We start from the raw sequence: 21405 nt of genomic DNA on the forward strand, positions 1-21405 counted from the left end.
GGAGAATTTCTTGAATTTTTATTTTGCCCTGAACAAGCAGCAACAAAATCAACCACAAAAGGGTCTACAACTGACACATTCTGAAATACTATCCAACTAAAGATATTAACGCAAGGAGGTCCTAGAGTAGCCCTAAGTGGCTTGAGGACTTGTTTCTATATATGGTGTGTCTTCCAATCAAGGCCTTAAGATATCACTTACAGACCAGCCATTATCTGAAGACTTGGGTTCCTTGTTGATTCAGGAGACTTCTACATTAGCTCATCTCAGAAAAATTGGTTGACAGGTCTTGGGAAACCTTTTGGAAATCTGAAAGAATTCACAGGTCTCTAATCTCTGCTACCTATTCCTCATACCCCCATCCCTTTCTGATCGCCCTGCATGCTTACTTCAACTTTATGCATGTCTTTCTTATGCCACACAGCGAGATTCTGGAGGACAGGCAAAGACTTGGCAATCGGAGTTTCACAAGAGGCAGAGGGCATGGGAGGTGGGATGGTAGAGGCTGTTGGCTTTCCCCAACCTCTGCACACAGTGAGAGGCCCTGTCAGCTCAGCAAACCGGCTCTACCAGGCTCAAGGAACACTTAAATTTACTCTCCCACTAATGTCTAGAATCTTTATGAGTGCAGGGCCAGCTCATTCAGAGGCAATTAGTGAATATTCTCAGCACTTTGGGATATGTGGCTTTTGAATAAACTATACCCATTCCCTTCTGAGAACCATTAATCACACCAGGATTGTTGCTTTCATAAATACTGGCCAAGAGGCAGACATTGAGTTGCTTGGCTATTAAAGAACCCACCAGAGAAAAACTCTACAAGCAACCCTACAAGTGGAAAATCCTGTCAGTATAGATCTGAGTACACTACCATTGATCAGCTGCTTTTAGCACATATTAGATAAAATCACTTCTTTAGAATAAAGCAAAAAATAATAATAATTATTGGAGCCTGTTTTGCTTTGGAGGTTTAAATTTGATGATTCGAATCATATGCTGGGGTGAGTTAATACCTATCACTCATTCACATTTCATTATCAGACTGCTGTATAATAAGAGGTAAAAAGAAAACACATTTGAATAAATCACCTTCACAAATAAACCACAAGATTCCAAATGGGACTCTGCTTAGCTCACATTTGATTAAATTCTTAAATAACAAATTGACATCTTTTTCTAGGATCAAAACAGAATATGCAGAAATATAATTGCAATAACCCCACAATATAAAAAGCCGTAGTTCTTCCTATCTAGTATGGACTGTAATTGCCTAAGTCTACATGATTCTTGGTCTTCATATGATTTTAATTATTAATTCATACAAGATTCTCAAAAATTAAAATATTGAACAAAAAAGATCCTATTGCATCAAGATATCACATAGAGTAAAAAGCTAAAGTCTAGAGGCGAAAGCTCTAGTTTTAGCTTTGTCAGGCCATAGCTGTATGACCAGAGGAAGTCTCTTAACTTCATCAGTACCAGGTTTCTAGTCAAAAAAATGGTTTGCCCTAAATGATCTCTAAGTTCCCTTCTAGTTCTAAAATTTTGTGACTGTTAAATATATAAATTTAAAGGAAAGCAGAAATAGACTACTTCAATGAACATCTTTTAAACTATGCAATCGTGAATTTGATTCATCAATCATGCACTGAATCAAATGATTAGGAAGATAAAACAAAAGTTTGTATACAAATGGATTAAGTTTTCAAAATGTTTAAAATCAACTTCTCAACATTCATGTGGAAAGATAATCACTGAACCACAAAGTCAGTCAATACTTCCATTCATTACATATTGCTGCCAAATTCTACTCCGTTTCCTAAACAGGCTTAGCTCTTCCCTATGAGAGTCACGTGGTGAGTTCAGTAAGGCCATTGGCATGGCAGCACATCAGGGATGTATCCTTCTTACAGCTTTTTTCAATAATTTTGTAGTTACTTAGGATCTAAAAATTTGATTCTACAGTTCATCTTTATATAAAAAGTAGCAAAGACTGAAAAGTACCAAACAACAGGCATTAACGAAAGCATTTCATTTGTGATGCTTTTCTTACTCTGCAAGCAAGCCAAAAATTCAGCTAACTTTTTAAACATAATCCACTAGAATCTAAAAGGCAATTGTTGTCTGGCTGAAAAGTGACCCTTGGCTACCTAGCGGAACCATCGGGGGTACCCAAGTGGGGGCACCCCATACCGATCAGATCAAAATTTCTAGGGTCAGGTCTCAGGCATCACTAATTCAAAAATGTACAGCCAAGGCTGAGAAACAATGCAAGTTAAAACCAGGCGCTTCCATCTCAAATGCAGGAGTGTTAGGTGAAAGGCACTGGCTGGCATAGGTGGGCAAGATTTAAAAAGAAATCAGACTTCCCACTACTTACACTTTCTTCCTGCACAGAGAAACATCCAAAAGTCACTTTCCAAGAAAATACACTGTTCACAAGAATGTGAGCCTTAAGAATGTGCATAATAACCAGCCAAGGCAAAGACACTAAAAAAGGTCCTTCTCTGTGCTGTGCACAATTCAAAGGCAAGCACTTAGTTTGCTAACCTCCTGGTGACAAGCGCCTATCACAAGGTTTTACTTTCTCCTGCAGCAACACTCAACAGCCTTTCTTTGTTTCATCAAGAGATTCTGACAGGCAGAGTTACAGCTTCTTAAAACATAACTAACAATTTGAGTCACTAATGCAAACCCAAACCAAACCAGCAACCCCATGTAAATTATAGTTCATGAAGATTTGACAATTTTTATATCATTTTATATGAAGTCTGGAGAGAAGAAATAACTCCAAATTCTCCTGATTAAAATATTCATTACTCTTGACTAAGATTTCACCAACATTTGATCTCAACTAGTAATCAACTTCCATTTGGCCTTGAATTTTGTCAATTCCTCACTTTATGAGGCACAGAGAAGCAGCCCTCCCCTTTTAAAGAAAGGGGGAAAAAAGTAAAACCAACACCTTTCTGGGATCTCAAGGATAATTTAGTCCACTCAACCAATGGGTGGATGATCTGCATACAAAATTAAACATATACAGAATATTTCCACATAAATATAACATATTATATGCATGATCGAATTGCTAATAAAGTATTTTTTTTCCAGAACTTCAACTGGAAAGATAAACAAGCTCCTGGGAACTTGTCATTATGACTTACTGTTTATCTTGTCTCCCTTTTTTGGAAAGCAAGCCACTGTTTTGTTTTTCTGAAAGATTTCAGAAGCCAGGCATGCCTTATCCCAACATGTGCCTGTCCAAAACTTCCTCTAGCAAATGCTGATTAAAAACTAACAAGTCACTGGAACAGATAATCTCCACAAAAACCCTGGCTTCATGACTCTAGGTTCCCAGCATCTGAAGATCTGCCTTCTAGTCTCCTTACACATCCTCCTCTTGCTCCTCACTCAAACACAGGCCACCCAAGGACTTCTTACTTCTCAGCAGGGAAGGGGAACTCAGCACTGCTGGATTACCGAACATGAGGGGCTGGCTCAAAGGGTTCACCATTTCAGAGTCTGAATCGCTAGATTCAGTCCCACTGCTGGTGGAGCCCTCGGTCATTTGTGCCAGGTAGTCCACCGTGCCACTGGCACACACAGACTGCACGACGGGGACCTTGGACATGGGACCCATGAGAGGTGTCCCATTAGCCAGTATTCTACCTTCTGAACCAGCCGGGCTGGCCAGTTCACCCTTTTCATGGCCATCAAGTCTATCCATTGCCTCTGGGGTTGATGCTACCTGGCTAAGGATGAGTGGATCTGTCTCTGACTTATTATATCTACTGGGAAGATTTCGTAAGTATGGCCTTTGTGAGATGGGGGACCAATTTTCACAATGAGGACTCCAGCCTGGGAGAGTATCTTCTCCCACATTTCTCTCTCTAGGGTCGTGTCCATTTTCAGAAACATAGCCTTGAGACCCAGTCCTGTCCCAACTCATATTTGGACTTGAACTTCTGCTGTTGGGAGACAGTGGAGCGGCCAGGGGACTGTGACTGCCCGAGCCCCTGAACATCTCATCTATCAGAGAGCTGTGCCTCAGTCTGGGGCTCCCGCTTATATCAAAGGTTATGTCTGCTGAATCGTCATCAAGGAATTCTCTGGAAGGAGGCCGGGAGGATCTCACAGAGTGAGGGGAAGCCCTGCACCTAGCTTCTATTTGCCTCTCTTCCCTGGAGAGCAGATAAACACCACTGGTCAAATCACCCTCATAATTGTCATTTGTTTGGGACCGTGACCGGGACGCTTGTTCCCTGAGAAGATCATATTCACTATCTACATCACTGCAGTCAATGAAAGGAATGGAAGTGCTGCTGCCTCTAGCAGCCCTGGATGCTGGACCTGTGCTTGGCTGCGGGGGCTGAGGTTTACTCTGCTGGGTTCTATCCTTAACGACCTCCTCCTCTTCCTCTGCGGTCGCCTTGACAGCTCCGTCTGCCTTCTTGTTACCCACTGGGCTCTTCGGCAGAGCAGGGCTTTGGTGCGGCCCACACTCTTCGGCAGAAACTTTCAGTTCCTTTCCTTGCTGGCAGCTCTGGCCACCGGGGGAGTCAGCACCTTCTCCAAGTGTAAGGCTGGCACCCTGCTGAGCCTGGGCAGGGTGAGGGCGAGAAAAGGATGAGGGAATTGAAGAGAAAAGGGAGACTGTTACACCAGAGCTGGAAAAAAAGAGACATGTCAGAGTGTAATTTAGTAACATCTGCTTAAGCTTCGAGGGGATAAAGGATTGCCACACGAAGGCTACTCTCCGCAGTGCTAGAACAAAGCGCTGACGAGAAGCGGGCACTCCTGAGTGCGTTTGGTCAGTATCTAGAAAGATCTTTCAGGGTGTGGAAGCTGACAATGCGGGGTCCCCAGCAGCACAAGTTGGGCAGTGCCTCTGCTTCCTAGGACCCACAGTCTTGGACTGGGTTTCCAAAGTGTCTGCGGAGCCAGAGAGCCCCTCTTGGCCACAGGGGCTTCCCAAGGAAGTGTGGGCAGGGAGAGGAAGAAACGGGTGCCAGACCCCCAAAGGCAAGGTGACACAGAATTCAGACAAATGACAAAAAATGTCTTTGTTTCTACTTCTAAGGCTAAGATGAACAGGTGAAGGACTCCTTTTGGATTCACACAATGAAATCTCCCTCATGTTCTTTCTCAACAAAGTTCTTATTCTCCTGCAGAGAAAACTCTGAAAACCCATCCAGAGACCAACTCCAGGGAAAATGAGCTCCTGCCACCCTCAGAGCAAGAGCGATAATGTCTCTTGTTGCCAACTATGGTCGCTGCCCTGTAACACGAGCCCTGGGAACTCACCACTCGGCCCTGTGCCAGAGAAAGGCTCTGACCCTGGCACCAAAGGGGAGCTACACCCAACAGTTGCAAAGCGGGTCGCGATCTCTTCAGATGAGCGCGCCCATTCGCTGGAGGATGGGCCCTGCTCTGCTGACTCCCCTGGACGGTGCCCACCCCTCAGCTGAGTTCAGGCCAACAGAGCAAGTTTCTCCAGGGAGAGGATGGGAAGTCGGCTAAAAAAGGACACACTCCAGGGCCACTGAGCCCAGGCTGTGGGGTGCACAGTGCACACAGAGCCTGTGTCTGCTCAGAGTCAGGGCACACAACTAGACTCTCCTCTATAAAAACACCCCCACAGGTCAAGGATGAAGACCCTGAAAGCATACTGTGAAACAAAGAACTCGGTGGAGGCAGTCTGGTGAAAAACAGAACTATAGCAGTATATCACCATTACTGACTTGTTTTGGCACTTCTGAATTCGGCTCTGTAGGCTGCATAGCAAGGCTTCTGATGGAATGAATCTTGCTGTGTTTCCTTGGAGAAATCACATAAGCAGCTAAAGTTAGGTAGGTTTGTTTGTTTGTTTGTTTTTTTAAATAAAAAATAACAGCATTAGGCACTTCCTTAATAATAAAGGTACCCAAAATAGTTGTATAAATGCTCCATGGAAACAGACCCAGTCATCCTTCCCAGAATTCTTGTAGGGTCTAGGGGTTACTTAAACCCTGAAAATGTTCTCAGCAATCCCCTGCTGCCATCTGAGAGGTACAGCTGGTTAGGAGCCCAGCCAGAAAGCACTGTCTACTTGTGGGAGAAGTCACTGGGAGGGAGAAGTCGGGGAGTGCAACATGTGCTCTAAATTGCAAGCTATGGTCTAACAATATGAAATCAGTTCCTGTATTTTGAGTAATGATTTTCTAGACCGATTTTATAACAGGCAATTACCACTAATCAGCTACCTCTTTCAGCAGTTAAGTTCAGAGAAGGCTCACCCTATGAATGAATTTACAGACTTATAGACTCAACAGTAGAAGGAACTGGCATTAATGCCACTAACGCCTCTCCTTATCTTTTCCTCCCTTGGTCTATCTGTCCCCTCTTCCTCAGTGAACAAGCATTAGAAACTCTTCAGGTACTCAAATGAATGAAACTGCACACATATAGAAAAATTAAATTCCAGTGTACATCCAGCTTTTCTTCAAAACACTCTAAGTTAACACAGAAAAGCTCTGGAGCACCCGCATTCTGAGTCAGAGAGAGAACTCAAAAGATTAACTGTGGATTGTCCAAGAAAATTATGGGGTTTGCAAAGCACCTTCTGAACATTCCATTTCTGGAGACAGGGAGACAGAAACAACTCCAGACCTGCATTAGGAGAAGTACACAAGGATGGTCACAGCAGCAGGTGTGTTTCATCAAAAGCAAAATAAAAGCACCAAACCTGAATGTTTATCAACAGGGAATCAGATAATACCATAAAATCAGGGTAGGGTTTAAAAAGCAAGATGCAGAATTATGTACAATGTGATCCATTCGCACGCAAAAAAGCATGCCCCCAGCGCGATTCTACATATTCTTGCTGGATGCATGAAGATGTGCAATAGAAGTAACACAGATTTGGCAGTTGGTGCCTCTGGGGAGGGAAGAAGGCTTTTGGTTGGGGGAAAGGGGATTAGCCATATCTGTAACAATAGCTACGATAAGGAAAAAACCCTCCAGAATCCAATATATTAAAATGTTAACAGTTATTGCTTAGGAGCATGGCTATTTGCTGCATTCTCTGTACTTTGTTAAAATTTTTAAACATATTACAATGAAAAAAAAAATTTTTTTTTTTAAACATGCACTAAACAGTTCTTGGCTCACCAATACTCACTCCTTTACCCTCTGATCTTAGTCCCTCTGGGTTCTCTACTTGTCCCCTCTCTGGGAGGCAGAACAATGCTTAAGGGAGCAGGCTGACCAGGGGCCACCTACCAGCTCTGAGGCCTAAGCTAGTTACTCAGCTTCTTTGATCTGCAGTGTCTGCATCTTTAAAAAGGAAATAAAATAGCATGGACCTCACAGAGCTGGTGCGAAGACTCTATGAGTTAATATATACAAAGAACTTGGAACAGTGCCTGGCACACAATAAGAGCTATAAGCATTTGCTACCAAACAGCAATAATAAACCCTCTTTCTCTTCGTCTAAACTTTAAAAAGTTTATGAAAATACTTTCACTTCAAATCCCAAAATATTTAAGGACCCACAGATGAGTAAGTTTTTATAGTGCTTTATTGCCACTATAATCTCCTGTTCCTCTTCCCTGCCTGCCCTCTGCTGGCTTCCTCTTCATCCTCACTTGGTGCTCTCAGCCCATTCTTGCCTCATCTCACCCTTGAGTAAATGCCCCTGGGCCCACAGTGCTCCTGTCTAAGATGGAACTGGCCCGGGGTGACTGTGAAGCAGTAATTCTCTGACTCGCTGGGCCTGGGTGGAGAGATATTTAGCAGCAATGGCACTGTTACCTGGAGAGAATGACGCTTCTCATATCAGAAGTAGCATCGAAGTTTCTCTTACCTTTCAAACTGCACTTTCTTATGTCCTCCTTCTTTAACGTAGTCGAGAACCTGCTTCTGAGTCCGACCGCTAAAATGAAGACCACGAGAGGGAAGGGGAGAAGATACCAAGGCGTTCTCGTTTAAACACAAAACACTCCATCGTCTTTAATTCCCCTCCTTCCATAACTGGAAGGTATGTGGGTTTGCTCAGCTAGCCAGGAATAAAAGCAGTCCTGAAAGAAACTGTTTCCGTGTCCATTCTGTCTCCTGATATTTCCCTTATAAGCAACAAAATGTTCAATTAACTGAACTACTTAATAATTCTGTGTTTGGTTATTAAGCAACCATCTCGAGAGTCTGTATGCTTTGGGAAGGAAGGGATCATTTTGTTCACGGTATATACCCAATGGCTAGCAGAGTATCTGACATGCAGTAGACACTCAAATATTTGCTGAAAGAATGAGTGAAAAGGGGATCTGATGATGGGCAAGTCTACACAGCATTCCATGAAGTTACACCAAATGGTAACAAGACATTTGGCTCCTACAGAAAAAGTAAGTCCTTTCTGAACTAGAGAGTTCTGTTAGGAGCTTACTGGGGCCAGGAAGACTGGCCATGCCTAACTGCCGTTCAAATGGAGCACAGTAAGCGTCTGCCAGGAGCCCGCTGGGATGATTCCAGCAAACAGCCCATCAGCTTCCAGAGGCTGACTTTCACCTCATCTCCTTACTGTAGAGCACAGCAGCTGTGACAGGTAGTAGCAAAAGTTAAGTCTTGGAGAAAATGTTCACATGGCAAACGGAGAGACGTGAAGTAGAATCCTTACCTGAACCGAAACGATGACCCTCGACTAAAGAGAACAGGCTTTGGCTTTGGTTTGGGTTCTTCAAAAAGTCTAAAAAAGGCATGATGTTCAACACAGATTTTCCAGAAGGACTTGCAAAAATCCCGACTGGCCATCAGGAATTCCAAGGTATCCTGGTATGAGCTCTAAAATGAAAAACACCATTTTTATTTTTTTCCCATGACCCACAGACACTGGGTTGAAAAATGAGAAAAGGGACAGAAAACAAATTTGTCCAATAGAATTTCAATTGTGTATTTTATTATAGCATGACCATAAATTCACATATTTAGTAAGATACAGTTATTCATAATGATGAAATGTGGTCATTATTCAACCATTTTCTTGCCCACAGAATTCCTTACAGGAACGAACAGAAAATAGGGGTACTCAGCAGAAGTCAGAATATTTCTTTTGACGGAATTCATAGACAAATTCTGTTTATTTGGCTTATAGTTCCTTCTTAAAGAAAAAAAATCCAAGTACTGAAATTCTTTTTTGTCTCCTTAAAATAACTGAAACAAATTCTTTTTTTTCTGTTTTCGCCCTCATGGTTCAGGCCAACTTTAAATATTTTCTCTCAAAAAGCATACGGTTCAGGCCTCCAGGTGGCCTCAGGGACCACAGAGGAACTGAACATTTTTTTCTGGAGCACAAAAGCATCACTCAATGCTGAAAAATTCATGTCCTTTGATTCTGGAAAGGGGATATGGTAATTTTCTGCTCCCACACTGAATGCTCCCAACTGAAGTGGCCATATTATATAAACAAAAGTTACCACAGTCCTTAACATGCTCTGCGGTTCCAACTCTTTGGGGGACCTTACAGTTCTGGGCAAGTTGTGCTGTAATTCTTTATTGGTAAGTCAGCTTTTTGCGAATGTGAAACGTATTTTCCCATAGAAAACAACTTATGACGGGTGTCTGCTTCTGAGGTCAGGCCATAAAACCCTATTTATTCTATAGTGTAGCTAAACTATAAGCCTAGGCTGCCATTTATCATCTTTATTTCCATGAGAAAAAAACACTCCAAGTTTTGCCTGAGGACACCAGCAATACATCATCTATCTCCTCCATTCCCACTTCCAGCAGGCAAAGAAGATGCTGTTCTCTCCTCTCTGACTCAGTCCCAGTGTTAAGCGACATCTGGAGGTTCTGTGGGAAGTGGACTTGGTTAGGTCACGAGAATGCACTGTCAGAGGTCTGGGGACAACAGCAGGGATGCGAGAGTTGGGGACTGCTGTAGTGTGAGAAGGGATATGCCTGGAATACGGCAGAATGCTGAATAGGGTCTCGAGGTGGCCCAGAGACTGGAGATACAGCAACTGCACAGCTTAGGTCATTTGTTGGGAGGGGGCTGCCCGTGTTTGCTAGGGAAGTGACCTTCTCCCCAGGCACACACCTGTGCCACCTATCCTTCATCCTCTGTCTACCGAGAGTAGAAGCTGTGTTTGGACTGCTTTAAATTTGGCATGGACCAAGCGTTTGGATCCATCTCTCTGCGCAGACACTCAGGCACGTGAAAACCTGTTGGCCACAGTTTCAGCAGGTCTCCCCTCTTTCCTGGGACCTACTTACATTAGAATCTGGGCGGAGCTTGATGAGAAAGCGCTTCCTCTTGAAGCTCAGCTTCCGTACCTTCGCCCAGTTGAAGGCATTGATTTTTGTGAAACCCTGAGGAGAAAAATATCAGCCAGTGAGCCAGGAAATGCATAATAAGCAACATGGGAGTTGGTGCGCTTTGCTTATGTGGAGCTGCAAGGGGGCTGATGTTCAATGGCTCAGTAAGAACGTCTTTTGCTGGAGAATTCACAAGATCTTTGGCTGTGGGATGATGCCTGTTCAATTCCTGGATCATTATTTCTCACTAATTACATGATTTGGTATTCTAACTAAGTCTGCCTCCAGGGAGAAAGAGCTGGCGAAGAAAACGATAAAGAGAAAGATAAATAAAAAATAAAAACCATGACAACCACCGTAATAATTAACGATCTCTTACAGCATGCCAGGCACTGGCCTAAGGACTTACAGACCCTATCAGACCTTACATAAAAACCCAGCTAGTTGGCTTTCTTATCTTCGTTTCACAGATGTGGAAACTGTAGCATGGATATATTTTAATTTGGCCAAAATCACACAGTGAACGTGGCAGAATGAGATTCCCAAGCACGTGCCTTTATCAGCAGCTGTTCGCGTCCACAGAAGTGACATCACAGATTAGCAATCACCCATTTGTCCACACTGGTCTGGCTTCGGTGCCTACCCAGCTTCTGACAGCACAAGCAGGACTGAGGAGGGAAGGTCTCACCTTCTCAGCGTCTTCTAGGCCAGAGAACGGTCTCTGGAAAGGACTCACACAATCTTATCTTTGATAGCCAGGTGAGACGTGGTAGAGAAACAGTGGGGAGTTGCCAGATATCAGCTCCCATCTGTCATCTCAACTGAAAATAGAATTCCTTGAGCCCATCTGAACACTAGGACCATTTATTTAAATTGGTAAGAATGAAGCAATTAGGCACTGACAAGAAGATTAATTCCAAGATAGTCTTTGTACTTGATTGAATTACTGAGCAAGTCTCAATATTTAGATTGTATCAAACACAATCAAAGCAAATTAATTCAATTGGGAGCCACTTCTTTTCCCCCTCTGTGGTTTTCAGAAATGTTTAAAGGTTTTGTTTTGATTTTTGGTAGTACTGAAAACTACTCTTGGTTTGTTGTCGTTTTTCTCTGCAAGGACTCCTAGATTATTTCTGCAGGTCAAAAACTGTTGAGGGATTCACTTCCTTACATACCATGCTACTTTCAACAAGTCATTCCCTACTATCCCATATGGAAACCCAACTTGAACTCCTCTCTTGGGACGTGGCTATGTGATAATTCGTGTCTGTCATGAACATCCAATGCAAGAGCAGAGAATCACGGGCTTTTTTGGTAAAATAATGGGGAAATGTAATCAAACCTCACAGAACTCAAAAAAGTTTTAGGTCATACACATTTATATCGTCAAAACTGGGTAAAATATGACCCTATTTCATGAGAAAGGTAGATGCTTTCTCCACATCCGTTTGAAATCAAAGCACAGATTACCCACTTTTGTTTAAAAGAACAGTCTTGAGAAAATTTTGGGGAGTGGTGATTACATTGTCTTGATTTGACTGATGGTTCCACAGGATATACATACATAAGAACTCATCAAAAGGCACACTTTAGGTATGTGCATTTTATTACATGTCAATAATATGTCAATGAAGTTATAAAGGAAAAGAGAACCATCAATCAATAAACCAGTATAACAGCAGTGTGATTAAGAGAGCACATATTTCTGAGTAAAAAAAATCATTAAGTAACAGGTAGGATCCAAGTGCAGTGTATGTTTTGCTGTAAAATTACTGCAGTACATGGACATGGCTTTGATAAATTTATGAAACCGCTGTATCTTCTAAGGGCATACTACGCTTTTAAGTAAATCTGAAATCAGAAATAAGCTTAGGAAAAATCCCAATTAGGTTAAAAAAAACTCAAATTACATTAAAAAAATAAAGATCACATGAATATCAGGCACAAGTGTGAAAAAGGTTATTTTGGGGTCTAAAATCTTGATCTCGTTACACATGTTCTAAGCATAGGTTCATGAAGAGATACAGATTTCTGTGATCCTACAAAGTGAATAAATCAAACAAATCTATAATTGTGGATTCCTCAACCAGAGCAAGGGCAAATGAAACAGAATCTGGAAGTTGAATGCCTAGAAAGAAACAGAAGTCCTGAGATGAAGGTAGTTGTTCTCTGTTCATCTAAAAATATATCAGAGGTCTTAGCTTGGACCACCCAACATGGAATCAGCTGAAGGACGAACTCTTCTCTCTCCATCACCCAGGGAACTGAGCTGTGTTTTAAAGGCTCTTACCTGAAACACTAGAATTCCTGTGTTCGCAACAGCCAGGTTGATCTTAGTACCTTCCCTGTCCTTAGCCGGGTGCAACCGGATCCCATACATCTCCAGCCTACGGGCAATCTCCAGGAGATGGAAATCCGATTCTGCTGGTGTTTGTCCACTGACGAAACAAAATTAAAGAAAAAGGCCAGGAGATTTGAATTCCCTGTGTCTATTAATTTGAGATTAAGCAGCTTCTCTTGGGAAATAAAAAGGCATTTCATCACAAAAAATGGGGCTACCCGATCAGATGACACCTAACCTCCCATTCACTGTAACCCCAAGTCGAGCATTTAGAACAAAAACTCTATTGCTTGTGTAATATAAAACCCTAAAAGTCTATTTCAAACTTGGCCAATATTTTTGAATCTCAAAGAGTTTCCTTTAAGGTCATATAAAAGCAAAACACCATTGTGTTAAAACAAGTTTTTAGTCACTTACAATAAACCTAAACTTGTAAGCAAAGTTTGAGGCACCACTCTTTCATACTATCGCCAGGACTCATGTGCCTGCCTTAAAAAAAAGACAAAAAAAAAAAGAAAAAAGAAAAAGAAAAAAAGAAGGGGGGGCTGAGAATCCTTCGGAAGTGTTTTACTGATCAAAACAAAAAACCAAAGTAGAGATGGTACAAAGGTTCTAGATTTTCACAATATTCTTACTCTGTCCCTACTTTACCTCATTCCTTTCCCAATTTCTTGTTAATTGGTCTTATACCCTCCCTTTTATTCCAAAGCATTGGGTGTCCTAAAACTCCAGCACTACCTCTGGCCTCACAGTAAGGCAAGCAAGGGGCCTGGAGCTCTGGTTTGAGTGGGTAACCTGCATTTCTGACAGTCCAGAGTGAGTAACAACAGCCCTGTGAGCCTCTGTGCTCTTCGCCCTTGCCCTTTGCATAGTTCTTCCCAGTAGCTGCTGTGTATGTATACACGGTAGTCTGTGTGTGTGTGTACACACCCATGCATGTCGGAAGGAGAGAGAAACAGCTCAATGGAAACAGAGGAAGCAATGAATAAGACTTACATGTGGTTATGGTGAAATTCCACAATTTTGTCTTCTAGAGCATCTTGCTGAGGTATGTACTTATTTTTTGCTAAGTGCTCTCTGTCCGATGCTTCATCAAAATCCCCAATCTCGGCTACAAAGAGAGAGAGAAAAGAAAAACCAGCCACGGATGATTAATACTCCACAATCTGTTATATGCCCAGTGGATATTCTCCAGCTAGTAAATCGGAAGCTAGCTGACAACATAAGGCGATCCCAGCTGGTAGGTATCATAAGAGATAGACGTCAGAAAGAAGATGTGGATGCGAGGACATATTTAACAACTGTGCCAATGTAAGATAATTGTTTCCACTCTTTCTCATCTCTAACGGTTGGAAATAAAACTTCGGAATCATCCATCTTTAGACATTCAAGTTCCTGGTTTGTTCTTTCCTCCCCACCCAAATAGGGGTCACTTCTGTTCTAGGCAGTAATTCTACACATGTGGTTTATGACCCATGACTTCCAAATAAGCCCCCAAATTTCAAAACTTTATGAAATCCACTTCTGAAACTCTTAGATTATTGTAAATCCCAAACACTTTATCATGTAGAGAAAAGAGTATTATAAATAGGTGTAAATATACATAATCTAATTTGGGTAAAAACTTAACATTTATTAAATTTCTTGTAGTCCTGTTGTTAGAAGTGACTGGTCAGACAAATTCTTCTAAATTTTTCATTTACAAGAAATAGGATGTTTATTTTTCCCATGTAACCTCAACATAGTCCCCAAATTGCTAGAATCTGGAACTTTAAAGGACAGAACTTTAAAATAATAACTGTACCTTGACAACAACAGCTCCAGCTCAGTTTACACGGGATTAATATCTCTGGGACAGCATGCTTTTCCCTTTGTACCATATAGTCTGTATAACAAGCTTAATACAAAGTAGCCTAATGACCAGAGCCTAGATGTTTTGACCTACCTTTCATGTGAAGCAACTTCTCACACTTTAGCCAATGGCCCTCCAGTAACCCTGTAGGATATGGCCTATACGCTGCCATAAGTCTCACCCACTGAGAATATTTGCTCTGCACAAAACAGTGCCAACTCACCTGGCATCAGCTGGGCCACTATAAAAATTAACCAACTCACTTCCTGCTGCTGTGACAGACCAACAATACTGTTGTTTCCTAAATGACTTTTCCGGACGAATTTCCCCCTCCCTAAATAGGGTAAAATTGCTATCCTCCATCACAGAAAACAGCACAGAGTGGGGGGACCGCTCTGTTCATATTGCCATCCTCCCTGGTTGCCTCGATGATGGCAGCACTGACTTTTCTGCAATTCTTTTTATCTGGCCTCAGGAAAGTATAGTGCATTCACATTATTCACAGTAATCATGTTCCATGAAGTTCCCATGAACATTGAATTAGCAAATACTAAACTATTGTTCCTAGGGGAAATACAGGGTCATGTGAGACTCTTGAAATAACGTTTTTGTCAACTGACCTTGTTTTATGTGTGTTTCTGTTAAAAGACATCATATCTTATACATGTTGTTGATTCGTTAACATTGAACTCATGCCTGAACAATGCTTATTTAACACACACATTTATTTTCTCCATAAGACATATCACAGCCTTCTCGTACTTAGGAACACTAGGCAGCAATTCAACACTACACTTGGGGACCATTTTAAACAGAAAATCACAAATAAAAAGCACAACAATGCGCACAGTGTGGCACTAAATAGACCACAAAAAAGCACGCTTGTTTATAACATGAGAGCTGAAACAAGAAGGCAGAGCATCGCTCTATTCAACCTCGGGCAGGAATGTGTGCGTGGGGAGACTCAAATTTTTCACCGTCTTGTGTATGTCTGCAAATGACATGAAAACACTACAAGTATTGATTAGGGGGTTATAAATTTTATAGAGTAGGTGAATTTGCAAATACAGAATCTGAATAATGAAGACTGACTGCATGTGGGGGACTCAACTAAATCCTAAATTTCTTGTGAATTTTAAGTTTGGGCTTCTTAACTCACACAAATTTTATAACACACTCCATAATTCAATATAATAAAAGAGTTAAGAATTATAGCTTTTCCTTTGGCATCAGGGTCAATACACCTGATTGTTTTGTTTTGTTTTGTTTTTTCCTAAGTCATTTGCCTTTCATGGCCCACCTAAAATGCATTGGACATATATAACTATGAAATTCATTTTCACCCCACATGTTCTCTTCTTTGAATATGTAAACAGGCTTTTCCTTATGTTTGGAGAGTTCGAAAACTGACAAATATTCAAGACATGACAATATTTTTAAATATTTTATGCCAAGATGTTGTATTAGCTTATGCATACACTAAATTCCATAGCAGTCTAATCACAGCAAAAAAAAGAAAACGAAGCAGGACCAACGACAACCCCAAACCTGTGGTTTTACTAAGTGAAATCTCACGAGGATTTGCTTGGACAAACCTGTTTTTCTATGTATAATCTTCAGAGTGGAGACACGCACAACTTGAAAATGTAGCTCTGCAATGCCCCCAAGCTACCCAAGAAAATTAAAAGTTACAGGGGATATATTAGGCCAGTGACAGAGGATCAAATGAAAAAAAATACAGACGATCTGAAAGACAACTCCATGAATTCAAATAAAAGGGAGAAAATTTTTGAAAAATTCAGATTGCATATACGGATACACATGAGATGAACATACAGCTCACCAGAGATAATTTTCCATCAACATTAATATAGCTTCTGCAAAAGGGAGATGAGTTGACCCCACATATCTTCTGGATAATGTAAATAATTATCCGTAATTTAAATCAACACACTATTCACGGAGGATTCTATGAAATTCTTCCTTCCATGACTGAATGCATGGGATGCTTAAAAATGCAGAAACGGGGCTTTATAAATATCAGAAGATTATAAAAATATTGTGTCTCTTACCACTGTATATCAAGCAGTATGCAAATAGCAGGAATACTTTTGAATCTATCTGGAAAACTCAAGGTTCTCAGGGGATTTTGAGCCCCTTGTTGGTGTCTGGGGAAGAGGGGCCTATCAGACAGAGCACATGGAGTGCCAGTGAACCTCCACTTCCCATATGTGCAAGTGAGATTTACTATATTAATAGACTTTAAAAAAGAAGAAACATAGAAGAAGAGATGCAAGTCTAAATGGCATCAGGAATATTCGAGTAAAGTTTCTTTCCCGCTTACAGAAAAACCTAGTAGTAACTTCACATTTTATGAAGTTACTATTCCGATAAGGAAGCTTCATTTAAAAATTTCCCATTGTTTGGAAAGAGAGGGTTGCAGGTGAGTAAGGATAAAGAAAGGAGAATATGTTTCGTGAACACCTAATGTGTATGGGGTATTTATGCTATCATTTAATGTTCACGGCCTTATGAAAAGATTTTATTATTTTCATGTTCCAAAAGAAATACAGGTGGGGGGTTGTAGTGACAGACTAAGGTCAGCAATCAACTAATAGAAATCAAGTCTGCCTGAGTCAAAGCCCTCTTCTCGCTACTATCTTTATATGAAGAGGGAAGACCAAACACAGAAAAGGCAAAAATTATGTAATTTTGTGCAAACACTTCCTTATTTGTACAATAGGGATAATAACAGTACTGATCTCGTGGAGTTATGAGAATTAAATGAGTTACTGTACACAGTGCTGGAAGATTATAAGGTTTGATAAGGGATACCTATTTTTTGTTTTTTTCTCATATAATTTTTTCAAACTGATAAGAAAACATCCATCTGCTAAGTCTGATGGATATTCAATAATGCCTATATACCAAAAAAAAAAAAAAAAGGGATAAGCATGGTCTATAGAAAGAACTTATCCATGTTAGACTAATGGAATTTGTTGACTACCAGGAGTAACACAACCTTTCAGAAATTTTGTTAACTGGGAAGTTATCTGAATGAGAGGCAGCTGGTCTACACACATAATTACTCTCCCAAAACATAATGTGTATATTCCATTTCAAGTAACTTCTGCCTTGGCCAGGAGGGAAAAAATGCTCAGTTGGGTTATCGGTAAGCCTTAGAATGAGCACAATCTAATTCGACCTCTGTCTAGACTAAGAAAGTGATAATATTTCGTTTCAAGCATCACTAAGATTCAGTCCAATTTCATGTGTTCTGAACTCTAGAGAGCAGAATACAAGAAGTGAAATCTTTGACAGTTTTATGTCTTACAGCTAATGCGCCATATTCAGTGATGAGTATTAAGCCTAAGAACAGGACAGAACATGTTTAGTCTTCTTGGCCACCATCCCTCTAAGCTTCTCCTTTGAGACAACTGAGAAATCAACAATTGCGCTCATCCTTGAAAAGGGCAGACAAACACCAGAACAAAGAATTCCTGGGTCAGTGTTTTAAAGACATGCGTATTAAATAAAATAAGGAATACTGTTTTCCACCCTTAAGCATTCAGTTAACAGCAAAAGAATATAAAGACATTATTATTGTTGTTTTTAGTGGATGTGATTTTCTGTCCAATCAATCAGATCATTGTGTTATTTCCAACATAATTCCTAAAGGAAACCAACAGAACTTACATTGTACAATGTGTGAGATCAAGAGAGCAGCGCTGGTGTCATTACACGTCAGCCTGCCTTGTGCCAGGTCCTGCTTCACCTGCAGAGCAAACAGGTACCTGCGAACACAGAGAGAGATGGTCATCATGCACGTAGAGATGGCTGACGTGCAAAGAGGGCAGGGAAGATCAGCACCTAAGTCAGTCCAGCTTCTCACCCCTGGCAACTTGTCCACCTATCAGGAACTAAGGAAAGTATATAAACCAAGGAAAAAAAGTCTGCGAGGCTGGAACGAATTCCTGGTGCCACTGACTGTTTCGTAAATACTCACCCCTTCTTAAAGGGGCCAGGAGACGTTTGCTGTCAGCTTTTCAAACAATGAATGAAACGTTTCCTTTTCTATAGAGAGATACAGCGATAAAAACAGGAGACTATATCTTACCATCCTATATATTTTTTCAGGGTAGAGCAAACATTTTTTAGTATTTTTGACATAGATAAGTCAAATATACTAAAAAATGGCTTTATGGCTCAGGCAATAAAAATGGTTGATTATGGTTAGTAAAAGCTTTGCCAATAGAATCAGAGAGACAAGGGTGTCTTTTTTTGTGGTGTAATATTCATTTAGATACTTCTGAAAACCTTAGCTCTCAGATGTGTAAAAATCAATTTATTTTAAAATTCTTTTCTTTATGTCATAGGCTAAAGCAAGTAAACACTTGGCGAAAAAGAGATATTTATATATCAAAGAAATGAAGTAAAAACAGTGTGATGTTAAAATTGATTTGAAAATATCAATATGAACTCATACATTTTTACAATGATATTTACTACTTTTGCTCACTGCCTAGAAGCCGTCTCCCCTCAGAAGCAACTCTTAGCAACCAGATTCTGGCTCTCATACAATTATCCATTGGAAAGACACAGTGGTGGGTCCTTGGAGAAATGGTAGATTCCAGATGTGGGGTAGAGAAAGGTATAAAGTGAGCCTGGAATATCTAGTTATGCCAGAAAGCAAGGCAGCTTTCAAAAGTAAATGCATTGTATTAAAAGAGATACATCTTGAAGGGGTATCCACTGGCCAAAGTGGCAACAACTTGATTGAGTAGCAACAAGAATGACTAAAGTGAATTAAAACACATGGAATTAATGAAAATTCAAGGGTTCATATAATACTCAGAAAAAGAGAAAACAGGAAAAACTGTATCACCAATTTGAGGAGGCTATAAAGCAATTTTTTTTTCAAAAATTGGTAACCTGAGGCAAAAAATTGGGCATGTAATCTGCATCTCCAGTAGGAAGGGTTTTCAGGATATAGAGACAGTCCAAGTGGATGAAACAAAGTTTTACTTTACGAAAGAATGCCAGCTAACAACGTAGCAGCAATAATGGATTAGAAGATCTTTATTCTACCACCTCTAAAGGAATTATTGACTCTGGTAAGGATTGTTAATTGGTATAAAAACCATTTAGAAAATTGGACATTTTCACAAAGTAACATGACCTTAATTCATAATGGAAAGAATGTCACCACTCTAATGATCAATCTTAGCATCATTAATGAAATAGGAAGCATACAACATCACTTATGATGGATTCTAGCCAACAATGTTTAACTTGTGTCTGTCAAGTCTTTAGAACTAATTTCTAGTTTTCAGGAAATACAGAGGATAGAGGAATAAGCAAAACAGCACCACAAGAAAGCAATCAGACAAATTCAGGAGGTAGGATATTTTGTAGTATAACTGGTCCAGTTTCTCCACTAAGATGGTACCTTGAGGAAAAAAATAAGGAGGGGCTCTGGTAGGCTAAAAGAAGTCAAAAGCACATTATGACCAGATACAATATGTGGTCCTACAGTGAATTCATTTTAGAATAAGCAGTCATAAATGACGTCTGGGGGATAAATGGGGAAATTTGAATAGGGCCAGAGTATTAGATGAGATAAAAACTACATATATATATCATAGAAAAAAATCAGAAAGGATGTCAGACTGATGTGTTAACAAATTTTAATCTCTGGGCAACAGGAATACAGTATTCTTACCTGGTTGTCTTGTTTTTTACCTGTATAACCTAACTTTCTACACTGTACACTTACTACTTTTATAATAAAGAAAAGTTATTTTTTAATAATAACAAAAAAAGGGCTTTAACAAGACCAACAAGAGGTTTTCATAAGAATTAAATAATACATGGAAAGCACAGTGACTAGAATAAAAACATTCAATAAATGTTAGTAATACTTTTAATAAAAGAAAAATTAATCCCCTTTACGTCATTTAGAAAATTCCATTATTAAGAACTAAAAAACAAGGGGTAATTCTGTAACCATAAAAAAAAAAAACCCAAACACTAAAAGAAAACAAAACACCCACAGATTTAACAGTTGATAACAGCTGACCTTTTTCCAACTCCTTAATGTTTATTCTTGTTCTCATGTTCATTTTCTCTCTCTCTCCCTCTCTCTTCTCTCTCAAGTCAAAAGGAAGAAAAGCAGAGAATATAAAATAACTGAAACGTCAATATAAAGGTTTATACAGGAAGAGGCAGTATAAACCATCTTTCTGCATCAGGCAGTGGTTATTGTCTTTTGAACCCTACACTTTTTAAAGGCATTAAATTCTTATCTATGTGGTTAATTATAAAAATAAGTAGGAGGCTTTATATTTTAGAAGCATTACATTCTGACTATTATATCATCTGCCAGTTCAGACATGGGGTCCTGTGTTCACAGGGAAGAATTCATGGTCAGTGTCTGACAGACTGTGGTGACAGTCTCACATGGGCTGTGAAGTGGCATCGGGTTCTGAAAGCTCACACATTTAAAGGGCAGGTGCCACGCTGAAGACTGCAGGAGGAGCCTGTCACCCCTAACTATGCTGACTCTTCCTGTTCTAAGGCCCTTGTAATACGAGAAAGACATTCCTTCCTAATGACGGCTGGAAGCTGAGTGCTCTGGCTGCACTGCTATCTTCAGAGATTCAGCAACACCTTTTGTCCTAGAAACTGAATTCCAAATTCAGTTTAAATCAAATTCACAAGAGCTAAAGGCTAAGTTGTACTCAGCAGGCACTAAATAAAATTAAATCGGTAAACATGAAGAAAACACAAAGCACTCAAAAGGGAATCGATTCTCCTTGACAGAAGGGTGGACGAGAGGAGGGAGACAATGGTGAGGCTAATCAGAAGTGGGGAGGTAGGTCGGGTTAAGGGGGGGTCAAATATTTGGTGGTGGAAAGAAATTTAA

The 21405-nt window shown here is 40.4% G+C and overlaps 1 protein-coding gene across 2 annotated transcripts in view; it reads right to left on the bottom strand.

Annotated features, from left to right (window-relative positions):
- FARP1 (FERM, ARH/RhoGEF and pleckstrin domain protein 1) overlaps positions 1-21405 on the bottom strand; it is a 280577-nt gene that overhangs the window by 51000 nt on the left and 208172 nt on the right. For both annotated transcript variants that reach the window (XM_011363222.2, XM_023532430.1), the window contains exons 6-13: positions 18177-18274; positions 13625-13739; positions 12578-12725; positions 10246-10341; positions 8651-8814; positions 7844-7912; positions 5742-5817; positions 4351-4600 (exon numbers count right to left, since the gene is read on the bottom strand). In XM_011363222.2, coding sequence (XP_011361524.1) covers positions 4351-4600; positions 5742-5817; positions 7844-7912; positions 8651-8814; positions 10246-10341; positions 12578-12725; positions 13625-13739; positions 18177-18274 — 1016 coding nt within the window. The remainder of the gene's footprint in view (positions 1-4350; positions 4601-5741; positions 5818-7843; positions 7913-8650; positions 8815-10245; positions 10342-12577; positions 12726-13624; positions 13740-18176; positions 18275-21405) is intronic.

The sequence above is a fragment of the Pteropus vampyrus genome, unplaced genomic scaffold (genome assembly GCF_000151845.1).
Source record: "Pteropus vampyrus isolate Shadow unplaced genomic scaffold, Pvam_2.0 Scaffold83, whole genome shotgun sequence".
Lineage (NCBI taxonomy): Eukaryota > Metazoa > Chordata > Mammalia > Chiroptera > Pteropodidae > Pteropus > Pteropus vampyrus.